Genomic DNA, 24630 nt, shown 5'->3' on the forward strand with positions numbered 1-24630 from the left:
GCAACATAAAAAACGTTCATATCATATCATATCATATCATACGTTTGTCTTGTATATTCTTTGGACAGTGTCCAGCTAAATGTCCTGTTTCTGTACAACAGAGGGGTTGGTCTGTTTCCCTTTAATTCCTCCCTTCTGCTTTCTTCCTTAGTCTTTGGATCGTTCTTCCTGATTTCTATTCTCTCTCATGGCATCCCCTCCTTAACCCTATGTGATCCCCGTTGTTTATCTATTCCCCGAGGTTGAGGTTGATGGACGGGTTTATGATCTTTCCGTTCTTCCCATTGATGGGCTAGGTGGAAATGTTTAGCTGCTCAATGGCCATGGATAGGGTCGGTCGATTTAATTGAAGGATGGATTTTTGCACAAAAGGGGGTAGGGCATTAGTAAATTGTTCTTGGTTAATCATCTCCGTCAGTTCTTCTAAAGATGTATTAGTAGTCCACATGGCTACTGTGTTTTTGACCTGTTCACCCAGCTCTAAAGGAGTTTCTCTCGGGTTCAACCTAATGGCTCGTAATTTCAGTCGATTAATATTGCAGGTTTGTCCCACTCTTTTTAACAATCCTTCCTTGATGGATAGGAAGGAGGCTCCCTGTGGAAGGTTGAGTAGCTGATAGGAAGTTTGGAGTTCACCTTTCAACAAGGGACCCAAATAGCATCTCTTAAGGTTACCTGCCCTTCCTAGTTGTTTGGACAGGTTTTCGAAGTTTCAAAAGAAACTTAATAAATCTTTGCCTTCGAGATATGGTTGGAGTATGCCCTGTGGCAGTAAGGCCTCGCTTGCAATTCAATTAGTCTGGTTACATTTTCGTGAAGTCTGTTTTCGGCCTGAATTTAATGGGCTGCCAATTGGGCAATTATATTAGCTAGGTCGACCATTTTTTCCTGGGGTGTAAGGGTTCCTTCTGTGGTGTCCGATTCAGAAAAGAAACAACTCTCAACTCCCTCGGATAAGGTTTCAGAATACTCTGAAACCTCTCATTCTAAGTCTGTTGAATCAGTGGGCTGGAGTAGATTAAATTGTAACCCTGATGGTCCCGCTACGGATGAAGGCTGAATACCATGGAAAAAGAAAGGCTCAGAAGGAGGTGGATTCAGAGCTCTGGGTCTGATGAAAGAAAAGACTGGTCAAACTTTTAGAATGATTTGGTGCCACGATTGTATGTTATAATGGGAGAGAGGAAGGGTATCTAACAAGTTTTGAGTCTTAAAGAATAGATCCTGTTGAATAAATGGAATAAGTAATTTAGAGGACAACATCTCTTTCAATGTGAACACGTGGTCAGACTCTAGCAGAACAACTATTTTGTTTTCCCCATTTATTAGCATGGGTTTACATTTTTATCAGTTGGATCATATCCCACGTCAATATGTAAGCAACGCATGGTGGCAACAGTAAAGAAAGACACAAGTGATAACAGTTCAAGGGTGTTTATTAAACAGTATAGGTAGTGTGGAAAAAAACGCCTAATCTAAACCTAAATCTAAGATGGGAGCAATCTACAACCATCAAACAATAAGGCAGCCCTAATGGCTTCTTGTCAAATAAAAGGGCCTATACAAAAAAAATTATATTGCCAATCCTTACAACTAAATATGAAAAGAGTGTGGGATAATGTTCACAAGAAAGAAAGAAGTGTTCACAAATAATAAGTCAGGATATGGTAGCCGGTGTCTACGTTCCCCACTTTTTGAGCATGGGACAAAGCAGACAAAGCGGGACAAAGCGGGACTTCTGAGGACGGCACACTCTCGAGCTTTCTAAGAATCTTTGGTGGTTAAGTTTCTTTTCTACTTTTCTACAAAAAGTCTCTCGCCTCCAAGGATCTGATGAATTCAAAATAATAAACAAAACGTTCCTTTCTGCATGTATGGACCGCCATCTACCCGGAGCTATTTAGTTCCTTCTGCAGCTTCGGGTAGGTGCGTCGCTACTTGCTACTTGCTTGCTTCTACGCTACGCTCCGCTTATTATTTCTTTTCTTACCTTTTCTCCTCCGTTATATCATCCCTTGCCTTGCACTTCTCGCAGCGCTCCCTGCTCTTCACCTTTGGTGCTCCGGTACCGAATTGCTCCTGTCTCGCCTTGCTGCTTTCCGCTTGCCTTCTTGCAGTTCAAAATTTAAGCTACCTTCCCCCTTCCTTGTTGCTGTTCGTTGCTGTTCACTGCTGCGGATTACGAGAAGGAATTCGGCTACACTCCATTGCTGCCGTTGTTGCTACTGTGGAAACAACACCATCAGAAGTCTTACCTGCATCTCCACCGAAAATCCTTGGACTCCGTGACGGCATCTCACAGACAGGTTTTTTTCCCCAGAGGGTTTCCCGTGGATGCTGCCCTCCGGTCTCTGTGAATCCAATCATTGGCCTCATAAGAGACTCGTGGGAGGCATACCATTTTCTTCAAAAGAAGCAAACTTATATCGTCAGAAGTTCCGTGAGTACTTCAAACTATCTAGTATTGTTACAGATAGCGATGCCTAGGAAGATGAATCAACAAGTGCAACAGCTGATATCAGCAGTCCAAACCTCTAAAGAATGAAAACCAACTGTTGCGACAATTGGTTACCTCACGCTCTGAAATACCCCCCGGGCCATTACCTATGGGCAAATACGATGGTAATCCCAAGAAACGTAAGGAATACCTGGACTCCTGCACCGTGCAGTTTTCTCTCAAACCTACATTCTTTCCTACAGACAGAGCAAATGTTAGTTATATGATATCAAACATGTCTGGTAATGCTCTGGCATGGGCTACGCCCCTGGTCACCACAAACAACCAGTTGATGGATTCACTTGCTGGATTCACAAATAGTGTACACGCAATGTTTGGAAGACGACAATTGGTGGTCACGGCTCAAGAGCAGTTACTCGACCTACGCCAAGGCAACACTGAGATTCTCTCCTTCATTACGTAATTCAAACAATTAGCAGCAGAAACTGCATGTTCTGACGATGCCTTAATTACCATATTTCGGAGAAACCTGTGTGATGAACTTAAGGATGAAATTTCCCGGGTACCACGACCCTCTAACCTTGCAGAAATGATTTCACTTGTACTCCAGATGGATTACCGTGTACAGGAGAGAAATAACGAGAAACGCAAATCTCGAAGTCGTCAAGCTTCTCAGTCAATTCGTCCTGAAAGACCTTATCGAGGATCAGAAGATGGAGAACCTATGCAATTGGGAGCAACCAGAGGTCCACTGTCCTGGGAAGAAAGGCTTCGACGCAAGACCTTAGGTCTTTGCATGTACTGCGGTTCGGACAAACACATGATCACCGAGTGCTCCCTGATTCCTCCAAAACGCTTGGGAAACGCCAATACTCGCCCATGAAAGGGACCATGAGCGGGTATCGCGCCAGTAGTTCCCTTGGATGTCTTCCCACTTCTCAAAACATGATCGTACTCCCGGTAACTCTAGTACTTCATGACAAGAGCTTTCCCGGGATCCCGGCACTTATTGATTGCGGGGCTGCAGGAGTATTTATGGATGCAGAATGGGCTACCCAACATTCCATTCCCAGGAGAACCAAGGAGGTGGCCGTTCCTGTCGAAGGAGTGGATGGAACGCCCCTACTGTCTGGTCCTATAAAGGAGAACTCAGAGGAAGTCATTCTAAAGATCAATTCCCATCAAGAAAAGATCGTCTTTGATCTGATTAAGGCCGCTCATTATCCTCTCATCCTTGGACTTCCCTGGCTAGTTAAACATAATCCCTTCATAAATTGGACTGCAGGAACTCTCTTTTTGGGGTCTGAACATTGTTTGACGAACTGCCTTCACCAAGGAGCTATAGGGTTATTCACTTCCCCATCCAAAGAAAGTACTTCTTCTGACACATCGGTGATATCAAATCTCAATCTATTACCAGAATGTTATCATGACTTCCAAGCCGTATTTTCTGACAAAGAATTCAAAGAACTGCCTCCTCATCATCAAGATGATTGTTCTATTGACATTTTTCCTGAGGCACAAATACCGTTCGGGCGGATGTATACCCTCTCGGAACCAGAAAAGGAAGCATTGAAAGACTACCTTCAAGCCAATCTTAAGCATGGAGTTATTACTGAATCCAAGAGTCCTGCGGGAGCTTCATTGTTCTTTATTCCAAAGAAGGACAGCAAGGAATTAAGACCATGTATTGACTATGGAGGGCTGAATAAGATCACTTGCAAAGACTGCTACCCTCTTCCATTGATCCAAGACATTTTGGAAGCTATCAGAGGGGCCACTATATTCACCAAATTGGACCTTAGAGGGGCGTATCATCTGATCAGAATTAAGCCTGGTGACGAATAGAAAACCGCCTTTCGTACGCCATTTGGACATTACGAGTATCGAGTAATGCCCTTCGGGCTAGCTAATGCTCCTTCCATATTTCAACGCTTTGTCGACCACATATTCTCAGATCTTTTGTTACATTCTCTCATAGTCTATCTTGACGATATACTCATCTTTTCAAAAGACCCTCACGAACATGTTAAACATGTGACAGAAGTTTTGCGAAGATTACAAAAGAATCATCTTTTTGCCAAGATCGAAAAGTGTTCTTTCCATCAATCCAGTATCCCTTATTTAGGTTTCATCCTTTCCTCAGAGGGAGCTGCAATGGATCCCAGAAAGGTTAAGGCTATTATTGACTGGAAACCCCCTCATAATACCAAGGAAATACAAAGATTTCTGGGGTTTTCAAATTTTTACCGGAAATTCATTCCAAGATTCTCTGCAGTAATCAAACCCTTCACGACATTATTGCAAAAAGGGAAGAAATATTGTTGGAGCCCTGAAGCACAACATGCCTTTGAGACCCTCAAAGCCGCCTTTTCGACGGCCCCTGTCCTAAGGTTGCCAGATCAAAGTAGACCCTTCATACTGGAGACAGATGCCTCGTTTTCAGCTATAGGAGGTGTACTTAAACAGACATCATCCAATGGTACAGAACACCCAGTTGCCTATATGTCAAAAACCCTCACTCCAGCCGAATGTAATTATACCGTACTGGAGAAGGAGCTATTGGCCATGAAGAAAGCATGTTCAGAATGGAGACATTTGCTACTAGGAGCTCGGCACCCCATTCTAGTCAGAACAGACCACCGAAACCTAAAATCTCTTCAAAACTTTGAATGTCAGAACTCACGCCAGGCTAGGTGGGCTCATTTTTTTTCTTCCTATGACATGGTCATTACTTTTATCCCAGGAACTAGCAATCAGATTGCGGATGCGTTGTCACATAGTCTATCTGAAGACAGATCTCTTTCTGCGAGTGAAAAGATGTTACCCCAGACACCTTTCATTTACTACATCTCCTCCTTCTTCCAAGAGGGTAAGAAGAACAGCAAAAACGTCACTCCCGAAGAGACACAGCAATATCAACTGGTACAAGAAAAGGAGCTTTGTTATCATTCAGGACAATTGTACATACCATCCAAAGGCCTACGGTCACATATTCTTCAACTTTGTCACAACCACAAAACAGCAGATATTTCTGGTGGCCTCTTGTGCACAAAGATATAAAAGATTACATAGCATCCTGTGCCATTTGTATCCAATCAAAAAGCCCTCCTACTCGAACCATGGGGAAGCTAATGCAACTGTCATTGCCATCCCAGCCTTGGGAAAAAATATCCACGGATTTCATTACGGACCTACCTCCTTCTTCTCAATGCACTACCATAATGGTGACAATAGATTCCATGACGATGATGGCACACTTCATTCCCTTAACAAAACTACCTTCTTCAGCACAAATGACTTCCTGTTTTCTGCAAACGATTTTTCGTTTACACGGATTACCCCAGAGTATTTTGTCAGATCGAGGACCACAATACATCTCAGCCTTCTGGAAATGTTTATGTCGCTCCTTGGGTATACAGCGGAATCTAACATCTGGCTACCATCCCCAATCTAATGGGTAAACATAGAAACTCAACCAATCCTTGGAGCAATACCTCTGCTGTTTTGTGTCTGCATCCCAGGACAATTGGAGTACCCTGCTACCCTATGCAGAATTTGCATACAATAACGCATCTCATTCAGCCATTCAAATGTCACCATTCTACTGTTCCTACGGATTCCATCCTTCTGTCTTCCCTACTAACATTCCTTCCTCTGCAAAAATCCCTTCAGTGGATTCTTTGGTAAAAGAGATTCAAGAGAATCACATGAAGGCCATTTCCACCTTCAAAGATACCAGGGCCAAAGTCAAGCTACAAGCGGACAGAAAACATTCCCAGGAATCCAACTTTAAACCTGGTAATCAAGTGTGGCTTTCTTCTAAATACTTGCCGAAACATCTGGCCCCCACTAAACTCTCACCACAGTATTTTGGGCCTTTTCTAGTTCTCAAGGCAGTAGGACCTGTGGCCTATAAGATTCGACTACCCAAAACTTGGCATCGGATACATAACGTATTCCATGTGTCTCAACTAAAGAAAGACGTTGTAGACACTTTTCAAAGGCGGCAGAACACTCATCCTCCGCCGCAATTAACCTCTGACGGACCGGAATACGAAGTTGCTGCGATATGTGATTCTAGGTACTACAGAGGTTCTCTACAATACCTTATTGATTGGAAAGGTTATGCTCCATCTGATCGTTCCTGGGAACCGGCTTCATCGGTACACGCTCCAAAACTCTTAAGCAAATTCCACCATATGCACCTATGGAAGCCGGGACCTACTACCCCATGGGGAGGGCATACTGTCAGAACCACTAGGAGATCCTTATGGTTGCAGTAGAAGAGGCATCATCCCACGTATTCTCGGAAGAAACCAAGATGGCGCCTCTTTTGTTCCGTTCTTCCAACTCCAGCGCAGCGGTCTAGTTCTTTTTAAGATGGCGACCGCCATCTACCCGGAGCTATTTAGTTCCTTCTGCAGCTTCGGGTAGGTGCGTCGCTACTTGCTACTTGCTTGCTTCTACGCTACGCTCCGCTTATTATTTCTTTTCTTACATTTTCTCCTCCGTTATATTATCCCTTGCCTTGTGCTTCTCGCAGCGCTCCCTGCTCTTCCCCTTCTGTGCTCCGGTACCGAATTGCTCCTGTCTCGCCTTGCTGCTTTCCGCTTGCCATCTTGCGGTTCAAAATTGAAGCTACCTTCCCCCTTCCTTGTTGCTGTTCGCTGCTGCAGATTACGAGAAGGAATTCGGCTACACTCCATTGCTGCCGTTGCTGCTACTGTGGAAACAACACCATCGGAAGTCTTACCTGCATCTCCACCGAAAATCCTTGGACTCCGTGACGGCATCTCACAGACAGGTTTTTTTCCCCGGAGGGTTTCCCATGGATGCCGCCCTCCGCTCTCTGTGTGTCCAATCATTGGCCTCATTAGAGACTCGAGGGAGGCATACCATTTTCTTCAAAAGAAGCAAACTTATATCGTCAGAAGTTCCGTGAGTACTTCAAACTATCTAGTATTGTTACAGAAGCTCAATTTCTCTAGAACTCTGGTCCTGTCCAGGCAGGGATTACTGTAACAGTCTCTTCCTCAACCTAGCTATCTCATACTGAGTGTGTTGCTTGCCTACACGATCATTAATCTGGATTCCGAGCATCCAGAGGTACGGAAACTGCTCTACTGAAAACCAGTGAAGATCTCTCATTCTACGTGATCTGTCCCCCACATTTGACACGGTTAACCACTCCATCCTCAGTAAATGAATCCACAATACACTAGATATCTCAGTGTGTGCACTGGACTCACTGACCTCCTTCCTCACTGACTGTCCCTCCCAGGTTATCCTGGGCTCTTTCTTCTCTCTCACCTCTATCTCCACCTATGGCGTCCCCCATGGCCCCAACCTGTCATGACCCACATGACGTGCCCCTTTTGGTCTTCCTGGTCCTTATCACAACGGGCCTTGGATTCCCTGACACTCCCAACATGGCCCTCCAGCGTGACACGCCTTCCGCGGTCTATACGTTGGACGTAATGTATTCTACTAATAGAACGCACCCCCGCGGCTCCACGCGTCTCAATGCTATTGCCAAGTAGTGATCATACGTGTGCTCCGTAGTTCGCTGTATTGCTTTCCTGGTTCCTAGCTTTTCTACTTCCATTCCTTGCCCCTTTCCCTTTCCTCTTGCTTCCTGGACTCGTGCGCCATCAGCACGTCTTCTTCGTTTCCCGGATCCCCGGATTGCTACATCCCGGAATCTTAAACGCACGCTGGAGTCGGAAGAGACTCGCTCAGCCTTATTCAAGTCCAGGTCTGTCCACAAGAAGACACTGCCCACGGAGTCCAGCAAGGATCGGTCTCAGGTGAGAAGGGGGGAACTCCGTGACAGTTTGAGACGCCTACCGACCGCACTCGAAGTCGACATGGAAGCAGCCCTCCAGGACCTGATGCGAGGTGTGCAAGAATTAACCACCGAGGTGCAGAATTTAAAGGCGGAAAACGCAGCTCTCAAGCAATTAGTTCTATCCCGTGATTCAGCCGCAAAAGAAAGTGTGTTACTGGGCGGCATTGTTGACAAATACGATGGGTCGGCAAAAACCCTTCGTGGATTCCTGCACTCATGTTTGGTTCACTTTACATTTAAGCCCTATTGCTTTTCCACTCCCAGGGCTAAGGTGGGTTTCATAATCTCTCACTTTTCCGGAAATGCTTTAACCTGGGCTACACCCCTAGTTAACTCCGGCGACGCTCTCCTAGATGACTACGATGGTTTCATACGGGCCCTAAAGACCATCTTTGATCGCCCAGAGCAGGTCTTTACTGCCCAGGAACGCCTCTTAGACTTTCAGCAGGGATCCCAGGATGTGCTCACGTATGTAACCCGCTTCAAGCAATTGGTCAAGGAAGCTGATTGGTCTCCGGAGGCAAGTTTTACCCTTTTCAGGAGAGACCTAAATGAGGAGATTAAAGATGAGTTAGCCAGAGTGGCCCGACCGAACTCATTCCAGGCTCTTATGGACCTTGCCATGCAAATAGACTTTTGCATCCAGGAAAGGAAGACAGAGAAGAAAAAATCTAGAGGAAACCTCCGAAGGTGTCCTTTGAGAGTACCTCCAAATCTGACACAAACCCAGGATCAGTCACCGAACCAGAACCCATGCAGATAGGAGCCTTCCGTGGACCCATATCCCCGCAAGAAAGGATGAGAAGGATTAATACGGGGTTGTGCATGTATTGTGCCTCAGACAAACACTTGGTTAGAGAATGCCCTCTGGCCCCTCCTCGGCATTCGGGAAACGCCAAATTCCCGATCCTAGATGGAGCAGGGCTTCGGAAGAGAGATGTTTGCTCCACATCAATTCCATCCTTGAACTCTCCTGGACAAAACAATCGAATGATACTACAGGCCTTCCTATCAACCTCCGGGAATAAGACCTATCCTGTTTTGGCCTTGGTAGACTGCGCGACTATGGGAATATTCATTGATCAAGATTGGGTTTTTAGTCACCACATCCCATACGAAACACGAAGCATCATGCAGCCGGTGGAAGCGATCGATGGAAGACCCCTCACTTCGGGGCCCATAAGCCTGCAGACGAAAGAGATCCAGCTTTCAATTAACCACCACCAAGAGCGGATTCGATTCGACATTATTAAGTCAGCTCATTACCCCATGGTACTGGGCATGCCCTGGTTACAGAAACACAATCCGTATATCAATTGGACAGCAGGATCACTATTCCTCGGTTCAGAGTTTTGTATGTCTCACTGTCTAATCCTGGATCCCTCCTTGACCCTTTCCAAACAACCACCAATAGACCATCAAGCACCTCTCATGGTTTCCAATATCGTGCAGGTTCCTAAGGCCTATCAGGGATTTGTTGATGTGTTCTCAACTGCCATAGTCCAGGCCGTACCCCCTCACAGGCCTGAAGACTGCGCCATAGACATGGATCCCTCAGCAGTGATTCCTTTTGGCAGGATGTTCATCCTTTCCGAACCTGAGAAAAAGGCCCTCCGAGAATACTTGGATACCAACCTTGAGAATGGCACCATAAGACCTTCAAAATCTCCAGCCGGAGCTTCATTGTTCTTTGTTCCTAAGAAGGACACTAAGGAACTCAGACCCTGCCTCGATTATCGTGGATTAAATCAATGCACCCTCAAGGACCGGTACCCTTTACCCTTAATCTCGGATATCCTGGAAGCGGTCAGAGGCGCTGTGATTTTCACGAAACTGGATCTCCGGGTGCCTATCATTTGATTTGTATCCGGGAAGGAGACAAATGGAAAACAGCATTCAGAACACCCTTTGGTCACTTTGAATATCTGGTCATGTCCTTTGGATTAGCTAATGCCCCAGCATTCTTTCAACGTTTTATGGACAGGGTGTTCTCTGACATGCTATTCCTCTTTGTCATCGTCTACCTGGACGACATTTTGATCTACTCCAAGGACCTTCTAAAGCATGAAGAGCATGTAAAGGCAGTACTACAGCGACTCTGTGAACATAAACTCTTGGCCAAACCCGAGAAATGTCTGTTTCACGTTGCTTCTGTTCATTACCTAGGATTTATCCTTACTCCAGAGGGAATTGGCATGGACCCTTCAAAGGTAAAGGCTATATTATCCTGGCCTGCGCCCACGTCCGTGAAACAAGTTCAATCCTTCCTGGGGCTTGCCAATTTCTACCGGAAGTTTATACCCACCTTCTCTGAGATTGTTCAACCGATTGTTGCTCTCCTGAAGAAAGACACCCCCTTTGTCTGGTCTATTCCGCAAGATAAGGCATTCCAACTCTTGAAGACAAGATTTACTCAAGCCCCCATTCTGGCCCAACCCGACATTGATCGACCATTCCTTGTGGAAACGGATGCCTCTAACTACGCCATTGGAGCGGTGTTGAAGCAAGAATTTGAGGATAAACTAGAACACCCCATTGCTTACCTTTCACAAACCCTGACTCCCAGTGAGACACACTACTCTGTCCTGGAAAAAGAACTTTAGCCATCCGCCAAGCCTTCACTGAGTGGTGACATCTACTCCTGGGAGCTAGATATCCAGTCCAGGTCCGCACAGACCACCGAAATCTTCAAATTCTACAATCATTAGAGTGTCGGAACAGTCGTCAGGCTCATTGGGCCTTCTTCTTTGCCCAGTACCAGTTCCTCATCACTCATGCTCCTGGATCACAAAACTTGATTGCATCTGTAGTCAGAATAAACATGACAACAAGAGGCCGGCGGGTCTTCTGCTACAACCCGCACTGCCAACAAGGCCATGGGAATTTATCGCTACAGACTTCATTGTGGAATTAACGCCTTCCAGAGGGTACACCACCATCATGGTCACCATTGACTTGTTCACTCATATGGCTCATTTCACACCCCTCAATAAGCTACCATCCTCATCTGAACTGGCTTGAAGCTTCCTGGAGCACATATTCCGCCTTCATGGACTTCCTTCCAAGATCATTTCTGATCGAGGACCTCAATACGTCTCACAATTCTGGAAACACCTCTGTCAAATATTTGGAATCCAACGCGCTCTTTCATCAGGTTATCACTCTCAAATCAACGGGGCCACAGAACGTGCTAATCAGACTCTGGAACAATATCTTCGATGTTTTGCCACTAAGGTTCAGGATGACTGGTCGCTCCTGATACCCGTGGCTGAATTCGCCTATAACAATTCCGATCATTCAGCAGTTAAGACCAGTCCCTTTTATTGCAGCCAAGGATTCCATCCATCAGTTCTGCCCTCTGTTCTTCCACAACCCACACCGGTACCTACTGTCGACTCCTGGATTGAAACGCTCATCAACATACATAAGGAGACCAAAGAGCACTTAGAGAAGGCCAGAACACAGACCAAGAGATATGCGGATTCCAAAAGAAGACCCAGGCCTTCTTATTCAGTTGGAGATCAGTCTGGTTGTCCTCAAAATTACTACAAATTGGCCCCCCGGTATTATGGTCCGTTTTCCATCAAGGAAATTATAAACCCAGTCTCATATCGGCTCAAGCTACCAGAATCCTGGAAAAAGATTCACCCAGTTTTTCACACCTCCTTATTAAAACCTTACATTCAATCCTCCCGGAAATCCTGCAGACACAGTCCGGTGGTGGTGGACAATCAACTGGAATATGAAGTGTCCCGGATATGCGACTCCAGGTATAAACGGGGTCAGCTTCAATACCTGGTTGAATGGAAAGGATATCCCCCCAGTGAAAGAACTTGGGAACCACTTTCTAATCTGAATACCCCTTGACTGCTCAGAAGATACCACCTCATACACCCAGGCAAACCTGGAGGAACAGGTTTTCGGAGGAGGCATGCTGTCATGACCCACAGGACGCGCCCCTTTTGGTCTTCCTGGTCCTTATCGCAACGGGCCTTGGATTCCCTGACACTCCCAACATGGCCGTCCAGCGTGACACGCCTTCCGCGGTCTATACGTTGGACGTAACGTATTCTACTAATAGACCGCACCCCTGCGGCTCCGCGCATCTCAATGCTATTGCCAAGTAGCGATCAGACGTGTGCTCCGTAGTTCGCTGTATTGCTTTCCTGGTTCCTAGCTTTTCTACTTCCATTCCTTACCCCTTTCCCTTTCCTCTTGCTTCCTGGACTCGTGCGCCATCAGCAAGTCTTCTTCGTTTTCCGGATCCCCGGATTGCTGCATCCCGGAATCTTAAACGCACGCTGGAGTCGGAAGAGACTCGCTCAGCCTTATTCAAGTCCAGGTCTGTCTGCAAGAAGACACCGCCCATGTAGTCCAGCAAGGATCGGTCTCAGGTGAGAAGGGGGGAACTCTGTGACACAACCTTTCTCCCTGGCTCTTTAACACCTATATTGCCCCGCTTGCACGCCTAATTTCCACCTACTCCCCTCACTTCCAGTGTTATGCAGATGATGCACAACTCGTCTTCAAAATTCCCTCTGATCCTCTCTTTACCTCCTCCATCATTCCTGACTGCCTATCTGTCATCCAGACCTGGTGTGCCTCCAATGATCTCTGCCTCAATGCCAGAAAGACTGAGATCCTTCCCATTGGGACTCCTGTCCCCTTTCTCTTCCCCTCACTCTGGCCACCTTCTATGGGTTCTCCCCCTTCTCCTTCATCTGAAGCCAAAAACTTTGGAGTCATCTTCAACTCCTCTCTTTCCTTCCTCCCTCACATCCAGAACCTTGCCAAGACAGCCCACTTTCAACTCCACCTCCTCAAAGGAATCCTTCCTTTCCTCACTTTTCCCCAGAAGCTCAATGTCTCCAGAGCTCTGGTGCTCTCTAGGCTCGACTACTGCAATAGCCTCTTCCTTAATCTACCCTCTTCCTCTCTACGTCCCCTCCAGCTAATCCAGAATAGGGCAGCAAGACGTATCATTGGCCTCGAGCCCAGGGACTGCTCTTACTCCGCCACTCGACTAGTATTGTGTTTTCTTCTGAGGGGTTTGTCTGAATGGGTGGGCTCACTCTCTGGCTACGCCACCCCCCAGTGTCTTCCACTTCTTTTGGTGCAGGGTCCAGGCTTAGGGATTCCTACTCAAAAACCTAGAAAAGAAAAGAATACAATCTTCTCAACAGTTTGGCAAGGGGTCCTGGCCCCCTACGTTAGCACTTTTATAACAAAGAACTCATCTGTGCAGAGGCAAAATGTATATTGTCTGATTAGAATTCCGGCCTTTTCTCTATTATCAATTCTGAACCTTGGACTTCCTTTGGCCCCACATGACACTGAGCCGATGACTGAGGTATTTTATTCTCTGTTTTGAGAGTTACATTTCTGAGGTCAGGGTGGGGGGCTTCCACAATGTCTTTCCCGTCGATTGTATTGGTTTTTTAATTTCAGGTTGTGAAAAAGGAGTTCCCAAATCTTAAACTGCAGGTATTGACTTTGTAGGTGTTGCTATGAAATCCTCTCCCAGACTGTTTGTTCCTGATAGGCTTGGCACTCTTACTGGGCCTGCAGGCCTCGCCATGGCCTGTTTCTGCAAAGTGTTCGGTATATCACTATCTGGCATTGGGTCATTGTCGGGCCTTCATTCCGAAGCCTTTTGTAATATATGTTCATGTGAGGCCGTTGCGCGACCTATTTCCACCCTGATATCCAAGGGGCACTGGCCTAACGATATAGGCTCCCTCGTGCCTTCCAGTATGAATCCCTCCGCCGGCCCCTCTGCTGGCCCATTCTCTCCTCCATGGGGGAAGTCGGGTGACCGCCCTCCAATTCTTCGGAATTCTAGACCCTGCATATTACATCTCCCTGCAGACTGGAAGAGTTTTAGGGAAAGCAGCTGTGCGTTCCGGGCAGAGTTTGTTTTACAGCACACAGAGTTAGCGATTGAACTTTCAAACGCCGACTTATTGGAGTGATTACGAAGCAACTGAGAACCACTGCTGGGATCAAAGGGTGGACCCCCAGAGTCTCCCAGTAGCTCCCAGTTTCTCCAGATGAGCACTCACAGCAGGCTTATCCTCGTGGGGCTTCCACCACAGAGGGTGAAGTCAAGGCCCACTCTTGCTCAGGTGATGGGCCTGGGAAGTAGACCGTCGCCGAGAACCGCAGCTGAGATCGAGGGCAAGCCCCCACAGTCTTCAGCCAGGCAGTTAGGATGCTGCTAATTAGAGTTCAGCCTTTAGGCAGCCCATGGATTAACAGTAAGCGTGCAGCTGCAGCTCGAACGCTAGAAGGGAAATGGATCATGTTCCCTCCAGACTGTTTACTTACAGTTATGATCCTCCTGTTCGATGGTTGACTCAGGGGATAGCAAACCTTCAAGCGGTTACTGACCTAGCAATCCCTGGTTTCCGATGTCTCAGCCGTGTTAGTTAGGTACAGGCTGAACTTCCCATCAATCCCCTGTCCTTCTGATGTTCCCTCCTTCTGTCTCCCACCTCCAGCCTTTGATGTTAACACTCCTACCTGCACTCTTTCTCCCCCTCTACTGCTCCCACTCCACCTCCCACTACTTCTACACTCCCCCACTAATACCTTTCCCACTCTACTATTCAGTAACCCTCCTTTGACTCGACACCAGTCTACTCACACTCGCACCTTACACATCACTTTCTACACACACTTTTGATGACCATGCACACTCATTACAGAGCTGCTAGAAATCCCAAGTCAATGCCTCATCTGCTCCAATACTATTGTCCACAATCCGCTGCTTCCTCCTTCCTCCTGCTGGTCTTTTGGTCACTGTCCTCCTCCTCCGTGAACCTCTCCCGGTTTACCAACACTACCTGTTTCCTGTCCCCTACTTGTATATCCCTCCATTGCTGAGCGTTGGTCAATTGTCCCTAACCAATCTCCTGTCGCCACCCCTTCCCTTGGTGCGTATGTGCAAGAAAAGGCCCCACTTTCTCTGAGTGGGCTTGCCGAGCGGGAGATCCCTTGGTGATGGAATATGCAGTTCAAAGTACGTTGTCAGGGTTATGTCATTGGGGAGCCTGTGGGTATATCCAGGGGATATTCTCCTTTCAGGTCCATGGAGGTCTAGTGTTATGGGGCTACCAGCAAGCTCTGCTGGTCCCGTTTGTAGCGTAACCGCTCCGGGCTGCCTTGTGGCTACAATGGGCTTCTATGTGGCTGCCCTATGTCTCGGAGCGGTTGGAATCGGCGTGTCTCTCCTTTTAGCCGCTGGTGAATGGGTCCCTGTGGCGTTGGAGTCTTGCTTGTGCTGATGGTTGCTTCTGCTTTTCCTGGTTTTTCTTGCATCTGTCTTCTCTGGGTGCTCTTCTGTGAACTCTGCATGTGAATTCTGGCGAGCATATGCACATTAAGGCAAGGCTGGAGGCCGGACTGGCATGACTGGGGGAGTGGGAATAGGGCTGTTTTCCCACAGGGCCAGGGCTGGCTCTGTATCTCCCTCGACACCCTCTTCCTCCCTTGGAAATTGATGTATTTGTTGCATTGAGAAGGTTAAGTCCTTGATCTTGTCACAGATCCGAGGTGGGATTCTGAGTACATGGTTCCGTGTTGGGCCTTTTATAATGCATCAAGCCCAAGTCATTCAGCCATTTGGCTACTGGCACGCGGCTTAGCATACTCCCGGATCTGACTGGCCAGTGACTATTCTAAAGCTGGAGTGGGTCCTCAAATCAGAGAAAAGGCAGCTGGCTCTGTTTTCTTCTAAGCAGTGGTCGTTTCCTGTACCTACAATGATTCTAGTGCAGCGCAGGTCACCTCCTCCTAAGGCAGTGCGCAGAGGCTGCAGAATACCCTAGCCTAGCACCCTCCCCCAGCAACGTGCCAGCAGGGTCTCCGTTTCTCCACTACATTGGATTTCACCGTCAGGGAATGATGGCCCTATCCTAAAATTGGTCAAATGAGTCAACATGGGAAGTACAATCGCTTCCAAGAATTTCTGCTTATTGGTGTATGGATGATAGATGTACTCCGGGCATTGCAAAAATATGTCTTAATCTCTGAAGCAAAAAAGTGCCTTGAGGTTCCGCTGTGATTTCGTATCGCTATGAAAGCTAATATGTGTGACAGGTTTGTGGGGACATATTGTGATATTGCTGTTCCTATGACTTGTGAATATATGCCCAGCCTTTGTTTAGATCAGTCCCGCTCAGTCATGGTAGAGCCCTCTCCTTCTCCCCTCAGACGTCTCCTCGCTTGAGTCATGGGGAACAGAGGCAGCAGGACCAGTGATATCCTGCTGTATGCCCTGGAGGATCTCTCTCATGACGACTTCAAAAGATTTAAGGATAAGCTATCTCATGTTGACTTCAATGGACGGCGTAACATTCCCAGAGGGAAGCTGGAGAAAGCGGACCATATCGACACCAAGAACCTCCTGACGAAGTTCTATGGCACCAACGCTGCTGTAGATGTGACCATAGAGGTCTTCACCAGGGTCATGCTGATGGAGGCCGCAGCCAGGCTCCAAGAGGAGAGAGAAAGAGGTGAGAAGGGGATGCTGTGTCTAGGAGGAAGGAGCAATCTCCAAGATAAGCCTGGGTTGGCAAAATCAGATATTTCTATGATTCTTAAGGCCATCATTTCTGTGGGGTGCAACATCGGGTGCTAGAGAAATGTATAATGTGGCTCTTCTTCTGAGTATGTTCTATGTCATTGTGTACCTGTATCTGAGTATATGTGTACACTGCTGCCACACACCCGCATCCACCCTCGCTGCATTGTCTTCCACCATGAATGGCACGCATACTCTACCACTCTTTGGTGCTTTGCAACATCACCCACTTGTGCATAGGCCAATCTCTCGACTCCTGTAAACCGGCAGGATTAAGGTCACTTCATGGTAAAGTGACTGATGACTGGTTCTATTTCTTTCTAAGCCACACCTCCTTGCCAGTGTAACCTGTCTACTATCCTCTCGTCTCTGTCCTTTTAATCAAGACCATGCCTGACCTCCCCCTTCTGGAATTAGCCCCATTTCAGGTGAAGTCCATTGCATGCACCATATCTCTCCACCAATGCCATCATTAGGCAAGTTCAAAATCATCTTAGATTCTTGCAATATGGTGCGTGACATCTCCTCTCCCCCATCACCATTTAGGACTACACCTGTTCATTTGTCACAGACCACCTCCAGTATGTAACCGCACGAGATACTAAACCATGCATAGCTCTCATTACATTCCTGTTGGTGGAATACAGCAGTTTTATGGACATTGTTCAAACATTGGAAGAACTCGGTCCTGTTTTGTTGTTACACTAGTGCCTAGTTTTCACAGTTTTAGGATTGTGCTGGAAACCTAATCTGCAATGCAAGAATGCATGAGTCTAATCTTTGAATTGTGTGCACCCATGTCCCTAACTGGCTGTCATGTCTGTTGCAGCATTGACTTGCCATAAAGCTCATGGGATCACCGAAGCGGCCGCAGGTAGGTGGTGCTCCTGGGCAGGTAGGTGGTGACTGGATTTTATGTGATCCGATAAGAGTTTGCCAAGTGATGGGACATACACTCATCCTTGCTCCTCACATCGAATGATCTGCTTAATTGATCACACAGGGAGTCTAACATGGGCAGAGTCTCACAGAGGGCCCAGAGAATGCACCAATTCTCAGAAACGATTCACTGCTTTTTATTGAACTCTCTGTGGGCGCTAGGGCCATCCCTCTCTCTCATATCCTTTTATGGCCCTCCTTGCTAACGCATGCGTCCGTAACCCCAGGTTAGTGTTACCGAATATTCACCCTACTGTCTAAAAACTGGCTCATGCTATGAAGGGTTCCCGAATGATGCCTGACCGGACTCCCTCAGGAACTTCCTAACTGTCCCTGCTCTACACAGTGTTACCTTTCTATCGGGAGAGTGAATGTGCCTGCAGACACCCGCTTCTAGACAGTCACAACCAATCTCTCCTTTCTCTTTCCAGTCTCCCTGCTGCGCTCCCCTCCAATCACCTTGGCTCTTTCCCTTCTTCTCTTCTATCCTTCTGATCTCACCTGCAGCCCTAGATTTCACTACTTACTCTCTCCCAACCACTATTGCTCTCTCCACCGCAGTGCTTCTACTCCCTGCTCCACTCTACTACTCCTTCCTCCACTCTACTACTCCTTCATCCACTCAACTACACTTTCATCCACTCTACTACTCCTTCCTCCACTCTACTACTCTTTCACCCACTATACTACTCCTTCCTCCACTCTACTACTCATTCATCCACTCAACTAAACTTTCATGCACTCTACTACTCCTTCCTCCACTCTACTACTCCTTCATCCACTCAACTACACTTTCCTCCGCTCTACTACTCTTTCATCCACTCTACTATGCCTTCCTCCACTCTACTACTCTTTCCTTCACTCTACTACACTTTCCTCCGCTCTACTACTCTTTCATCCACTCTACTACTCCTTCCTCCACTCTACTACTCTTTCCTTCACTCTACTACACTTTCATCCGCTCTACTACTCTTTCATCCACTCTACTACTCCTTCCTCCACTCTACTGCTCTTTCCTCCACTCTACTACTCTTTCCTCTACTCTAAAACTCCTTCCTCCACTCTACTACTCCTTCCTCCACTCTACTACACTTTCCTCCACTCTTCTACTCCTTCATCCACTCTACTGCTCTTTTATCCACTCTACTGCTCTTTCCTCCACTCTACTACTCTTTCCTCCACTCTACTACTCCTTCCTCCACTCTACTACACTTTCCTCCGCTCTACTACTCTTTCATCCACTATACTACTCCTTCCTCCACTCTACTACTCCTTCATCCACTCAACTAAACTTTCATGCACTCTACTACTCCTTCCTCCACTCTACTACTCCTTCATCCACTCAACTACACTTTCCTCTGCTCTACTACTCTTTCATCCACTCTACTGCTCTTTCCTCCACTCTACTACTCTTTCCTCTACTCTAAAAATCCTTCCTCCACTCTACTACACTTTCCTCCACTCTTCTACTCATTCATCCACTCTACTGCTCTTTTATCCACTCTACTGCTCTTTCCTCCACTCTACTACTCTTTCCTCCACTCTACTACTCCTACATTCACTCTAATACTCCCTCCTCCACTCTACTACACTTTCCTCCGCTCTACTACTCTTTCATCCACTCTACTACTCCTTCCTCAACTCTACTACTCTTTTCTTCACTCTACTACACTTTCATCCGCTCTACTACTCTTTCATCCACTCTACTACTCCTTCCTCAACTCTACTGCTCTTTCCTCCTCCACTCTATTGCTCTTTCCTCCACTCTACTACTCCTTCCTCCACTCTTCTACTCCTTCATCCACTCTACTGCTCTTTTATCCACTCTACTGCTCTTTCCTCCTCTCTACTGCTCTTTCCTCCCCTCTACTACTCCCTCCTCCACTCTGCTACTTTCTCTTCCACTTTATTACTCCCTCCTCCACACTACGTAAGCAACCTCCTTTCTATCAGTACCATCCACTTGACTACTCCTTACACTAATCTTCCTAACCCGACGTGCCAAACACGCTTGCACTCATTAAACCAACGCCTCACCTTCTCCAACAATCGCTTCCACACTCTGTTGCTCTTTACTTCCACCTGCTGTCTCTTGGTCTGCCTCCTTCTCCTCTGAGCTTATCCAAATAACGCACACATTCCTTTTTCCTGGGTTGGTTTTTATCCCCTACCTATCCTCTGATTGGCCTGCTGTCCCTGGCCAATCTGGTCCTGTCTGCTCTCCTAGGAGGGGTTAGCATCAGCTAAGTTTACAAATAGTGGGATAAGCCCCACTCACATTCCCCTCCCCACACAGGCTCGCTCCCCAATAGGGAAGGCAGCCCGAAAGGCTGAATGTCCAAGTTATGGTCAGGGGGCCTGGGTTTTGGTCCCCCCAAGGTAAGGCCAGTATGCTTGTGGTTCTGTGCCCCTTGTAGTAGTCTCTGATGGTTTTGGGAGTGAAGTGCTGGCTGTGGCCAGTAGTCACCAATGCTGCAGCGCGTTACGTGGCTCCTGTCTCTGCAGGGTAGTTGTAGCTTTGCTGATTTTCGCTCTCCCCATCAGGAATCTGTTTTCAGCAGTGGGACGTCGGTAATGTGGTTTGCGGCAGAATGTCTTCTTTTCCTTAGCTTTCCCAGACCGGATGAGATGGGAAGCAAAGGATTCTGCAAGATTCTGCATTAGATCTATTACTAATCACTGAAACTTGGTTCACAGAAGATAGCCATTCGCTGTTCCAAACTGTAAGGAAAGATTTCCCCATGGTGCAATTTTTCCTCTTTTTGTGAACCCCCCAAACTTTCTGCTTTTGTTTGGCTCACCTAATCTTACTTTATCCAGTGGAGCACAGCCTTCAGCTGCACTCCTCTGGGCTTGTTATGGGTGAAACTGACACGTCCTTCAGGCTGTCAGGACTGGGACACTATGTTTCCCTTAGTCTTCGACTATGTTGCCATTTCTTGGTAACTTTTTATCTATGTGCCAAGTACTTACAGTACCGCCCACCTTTTGTTTTATGGCCGTAGCCACCCTTTAAGGATTTCTTTGGTGTTTGTACAAGTGTGCCTAGGACAAACTGGTGGCAGCAGTTTACTTTTGAAGTATTTTAATTTGTTTTTGTGAACTGCACCTCGTTTACCGCGTTTGGCCCAAGACTGTGGCCAGTACCGAAAATGGCTGTGCCACGATGTCTTTGTTTTGTCCTTTGGCCATTTTGTCCCTTTGCCTTTCCCCAGGTCGAGAGACCCTGGTATTCCTTATTTTTTGCATGCAGCCTCCTGCGAAAGCTGCATCTTTTCACGTGTGCTAGTGCCCAGGAAGAGGGTTGGGACTGTCTGGTCTTAATCTACACTACTGGTGCCAGTATGTCTGGTAGGCCTGAGTGACAGGAACCACCCTGTGCCATGATTGGCCCACGCCTGGTGTGCATGCAAGAGAGCACATCTTCCATTGGCTACCTGAGATTTGGAGGCAAAATGAATCTTGGATAAGAGAAAGAGCTCTGCATCCATTTCAGGTTGATCACCTGAGTTCACACCAAACTACAAAAGGAGCCAAGTATCCTGAAACAAAAGATCAGACTTGAGGAACCGCTTCAGACGTGCTAGGAAGGTTTGGCATCCTGACCCCGCTGTTGTCCCATCAGACCCCTACTTTTGCATACTACCAAGAAGGCTTGCAAGGGTGCTTCGACCCTTTTGAGGAGTCGGAACAACTACTCTCGGCACCTCCTACTTATCCTCTCAAAGAGCCTCTTTTGAAGTGCTCCTGGTCCATCCAGTGAACTGACCAGCTGTACTTTGAGCAAAAGGCTTCTCTCTTCTGAGGGCTGGACTACATAAGTTGGGATTGACTTGGAAGAACTTCCTAATTTGATATATGTGTTGAACTTACCCCTTTCTGTTGCAGTTGGTGGTTATTTTCTCCTCTTCATCAGCATTAGGCTAAACACATTTTGTATATATTTTACATAGTGAATAAGCGTGTGTGGTAACTGTTTCTTGATACTGTGGTTTAATCATGTGTTTTTATAAAGACCTATAATAAATGTATTTTTGATATACATCTGTCTAAGAGTAATCTGCAGAGTTTTTCTGTGTGTGCTCAGTGTGGGCTTCCGATCACTCTCACCCCTCCTGAGACTTAGTCTTGACTGCCTGCCAAGCTACCGTAGATTGGTCTGGTTTGTCCAGAAGGTTACCCTGTTCCACTAAACTAGGGTGGCCTCCTAAACCTCTGCCCACCAGGTCAGAGTTTAGAAATCCATCTTAACACATACTTTAGTACCAGACAACTTCTCCATCACCATTTGATCGTTTTGCTTGTGATTGCTCAAGTACATTTTCAAAACAGCCGATAGCAATCGCCATTCCGATATTTGACTGATAACGAATATACAGTGTTGTCCGCATTTAATAGATTTAGAGTCTTGGATCGGCGCAGTGGTATAATGTAAATACTTTGCAATGCTTTTCACATGATCCATTAAAACACCGGCATAGATGGGGTGTTGTGATCATTGTGCCAAGCTATCCAACACCGTTAGCGTATCCCCCTCCAGCCACAGAGCTATCCAATTTGTTCCATCCTGGGACTGTGGAGCAGTGTTCACCACTAGTCTAACATGGCAACTGCGGGGTAGTCGCGTGGGGCATGCATCGCAGGCATACACACCGTAAAATGCTTTCCTAGCATGTCTATTGCTACTCAGGAATCCTTTTAATTGTAGACTATCCATTATATATCAAAGCGTATGTTTCACTGCGCGTTGATCTCGATAACACTATTGAAAACGTTCCACACTAGAAGCGAGTGCATAGCTGCTAGGTTTTCTTTCAAACTATATATTGCCACTCCACAATAGGTTGAAATGGCCTGATGATGCTTTGCTGGGTCTTAGGTCGCAGGCCAGTAGCGTGTAGGCATGGGCATACTCATTGCATGGGAACCACATCTGCATAACGCATGTGCTTTCCCGTAATAGACACCAGCCTCATGTACTCACTGATTATGTTTGGAATTCCAAAGTTCAGGGCATATGCTTTGGTTGGGAAAACAACACCATCCTTATGCAATACTGCATAGTTCATGTTATAGTGTTTCCAGTCGATAGGATTTCAAGCATGTGTGCTGTGAGCGACACTGTTTCAACAATCTCCATAATGATTATTTTTGGGAGTTGCCCCAGGAACAGGTTTTCTTGACTGGTACCCCGGCTACTGGTAGGAATGCTAAAGACTTTAAGGGCTATCCTCTCAGCCGGATACTTCATGTTAGATATTTGCAGCGCCTCTGCACATGCCAGTCAAACTGTTGGGGGGACGCTCACATGTTTAATAGTTCGGCATCCCGCTGATGAGAGAGAAAGCGCCCAAGTTTCGGGTTAGTTTCACTTTCAGGTCAACGCCATTGGTCAACAGTTTATCCTGGAAGAAAAGGTCAGAATGTAGACACTGTAAGAAACCTGAGGGCCTTCTCACTGTTGAACCCGGGATCCTTTGCTCAGGTGGCCAGGGAAGGACGATCGTCTTTTGATCCCAACCCTGGGGCGGACAAGCAAGGGAGGATCACCTGGGTGGGGCATCCATGGGGACTGTAGGGGGAACGTCTTCAGGCGAGACATGGAACCTCCAGACCCCTTTTCTGCAACTCTGGATGAGACTCCCCCAACATTCATGGGACATTATTGCCCCAGTCCTTTTCTGTTCCCATGCAACCCTTTTAAAAGGGGAAAACCTTGTGGATGGGCAGAGTCTATATTAACCCAGAAAACTCACTATAATCAAAGCAAGACACAACAGAAAAAAATCAGCTCCCTCTCAACAAAATATAGGTCCCCCTTATTTCCTCGAGACCCAATATAACTTTTTGGCCACCATTGCCCAAGGACACTACAACTCCCATGATGACAGAAATACTGAGATGATGAGGATAAGGACTGAGACTAGAAAGGCCAACTCTAGAACTTTACAATGGCCCTGTCCCACTAATGAGGCCAGGCAGCGTCAGGCACTTAGGCTTAATCACACACACCTGCCCTACATTAACCATGATGATAAAAGGGGGAGCACAAACACACACTTTGAGCAAGGCGAGGTATGAGAAGGAGCAGCTCAGCCAGGACTGTAGGGAACCAGGAAGACCAAGAGGCTGTTCAACTGCAAGCAAGACCAAGAGGAAGCCAGGCGAGAGAACCGTATTTCCAAAGGGCCTGAGAAGTTTGCTGCAAGAAGCCGAAGTGCTGAAGGGAATATTCCTTTGATGTGCTTGGAAGTTGCCAGCTCCCCTCCCGTGACAACAGGAGTGTTGGGGTGGAACCTTTGAGAAACTAAAGGATGTCTCACTGTCTAGTCCCCGGGGACTTGTGACTCAGGTGGCCAGGGCACAGCTTTCGCCTTTGGATCCAGCCCCTGGTGTTGGACCAGTGCGGGAGGATCACTGGGTCGGTGGTCATCGGGGAGTGGGACACCCAGTGGAGGTACATGGTATCCCCCCTTTTCAACACCTCTACCCCGTCCTATTTTTTAGGATATTCAGATTTTTCAACTCCTCCCCTTTCCTGCACACACACTGAGCCAAAGAAGAGGAGGTCTGTGAGAAAAAAGACTAAAACTCAAGCATTACACCGGACATGTCCCATTAGTACTGTCAGGCAGAGTCAGGCAATTGACCACAATTACATACACCTGATACCCATTGACTTTGCCCACACGGAAAGAAAAGGTGGAGCACAGGGACACACGCTGAGCAAGGTATGGCACGGGAAGGAGCAGTTATTCCAGGGCAGCATCAGAGCAGGTGGAGCAGGACAGCAGGCCA

The 24630-nt window shown here is 47.1% G+C and overlaps 1 protein-coding gene across 1 annotated transcript in view; it reads left to right on the plus strand.

The window, feature by feature from the left end:
- LOC138452928 (NACHT, LRR and PYD domains-containing protein 12-like) overlaps positions 1-24630 on the plus strand; it is a 716497-nt gene that overhangs the window by 17485 nt on the left and 674382 nt on the right. The window contains exons 2-3 of the mRNA XM_069605289.1: positions 16524-16825; positions 17723-17767. Coding sequence (XP_069461390.1) covers positions 16543-16825; positions 17723-17767 — 328 coding nt within the window. The 5' untranslated portion in view covers positions 16524-16542. The remainder of the gene's footprint in view (positions 1-16523; positions 16826-17722; positions 17768-24630) is intronic.

The sequence above is a fragment of the Ambystoma mexicanum genome, chromosome 4p, assembly GCF_040938575.1.
Source record: "Ambystoma mexicanum isolate Mex_15411 chromosome 4p, UKY_AmexF1_1, whole genome shotgun sequence".
In the NCBI taxonomy this organism is placed as follows: Eukaryota; Metazoa; Chordata; class Amphibia; order Caudata; family Ambystomatidae; genus Ambystoma; species Ambystoma mexicanum.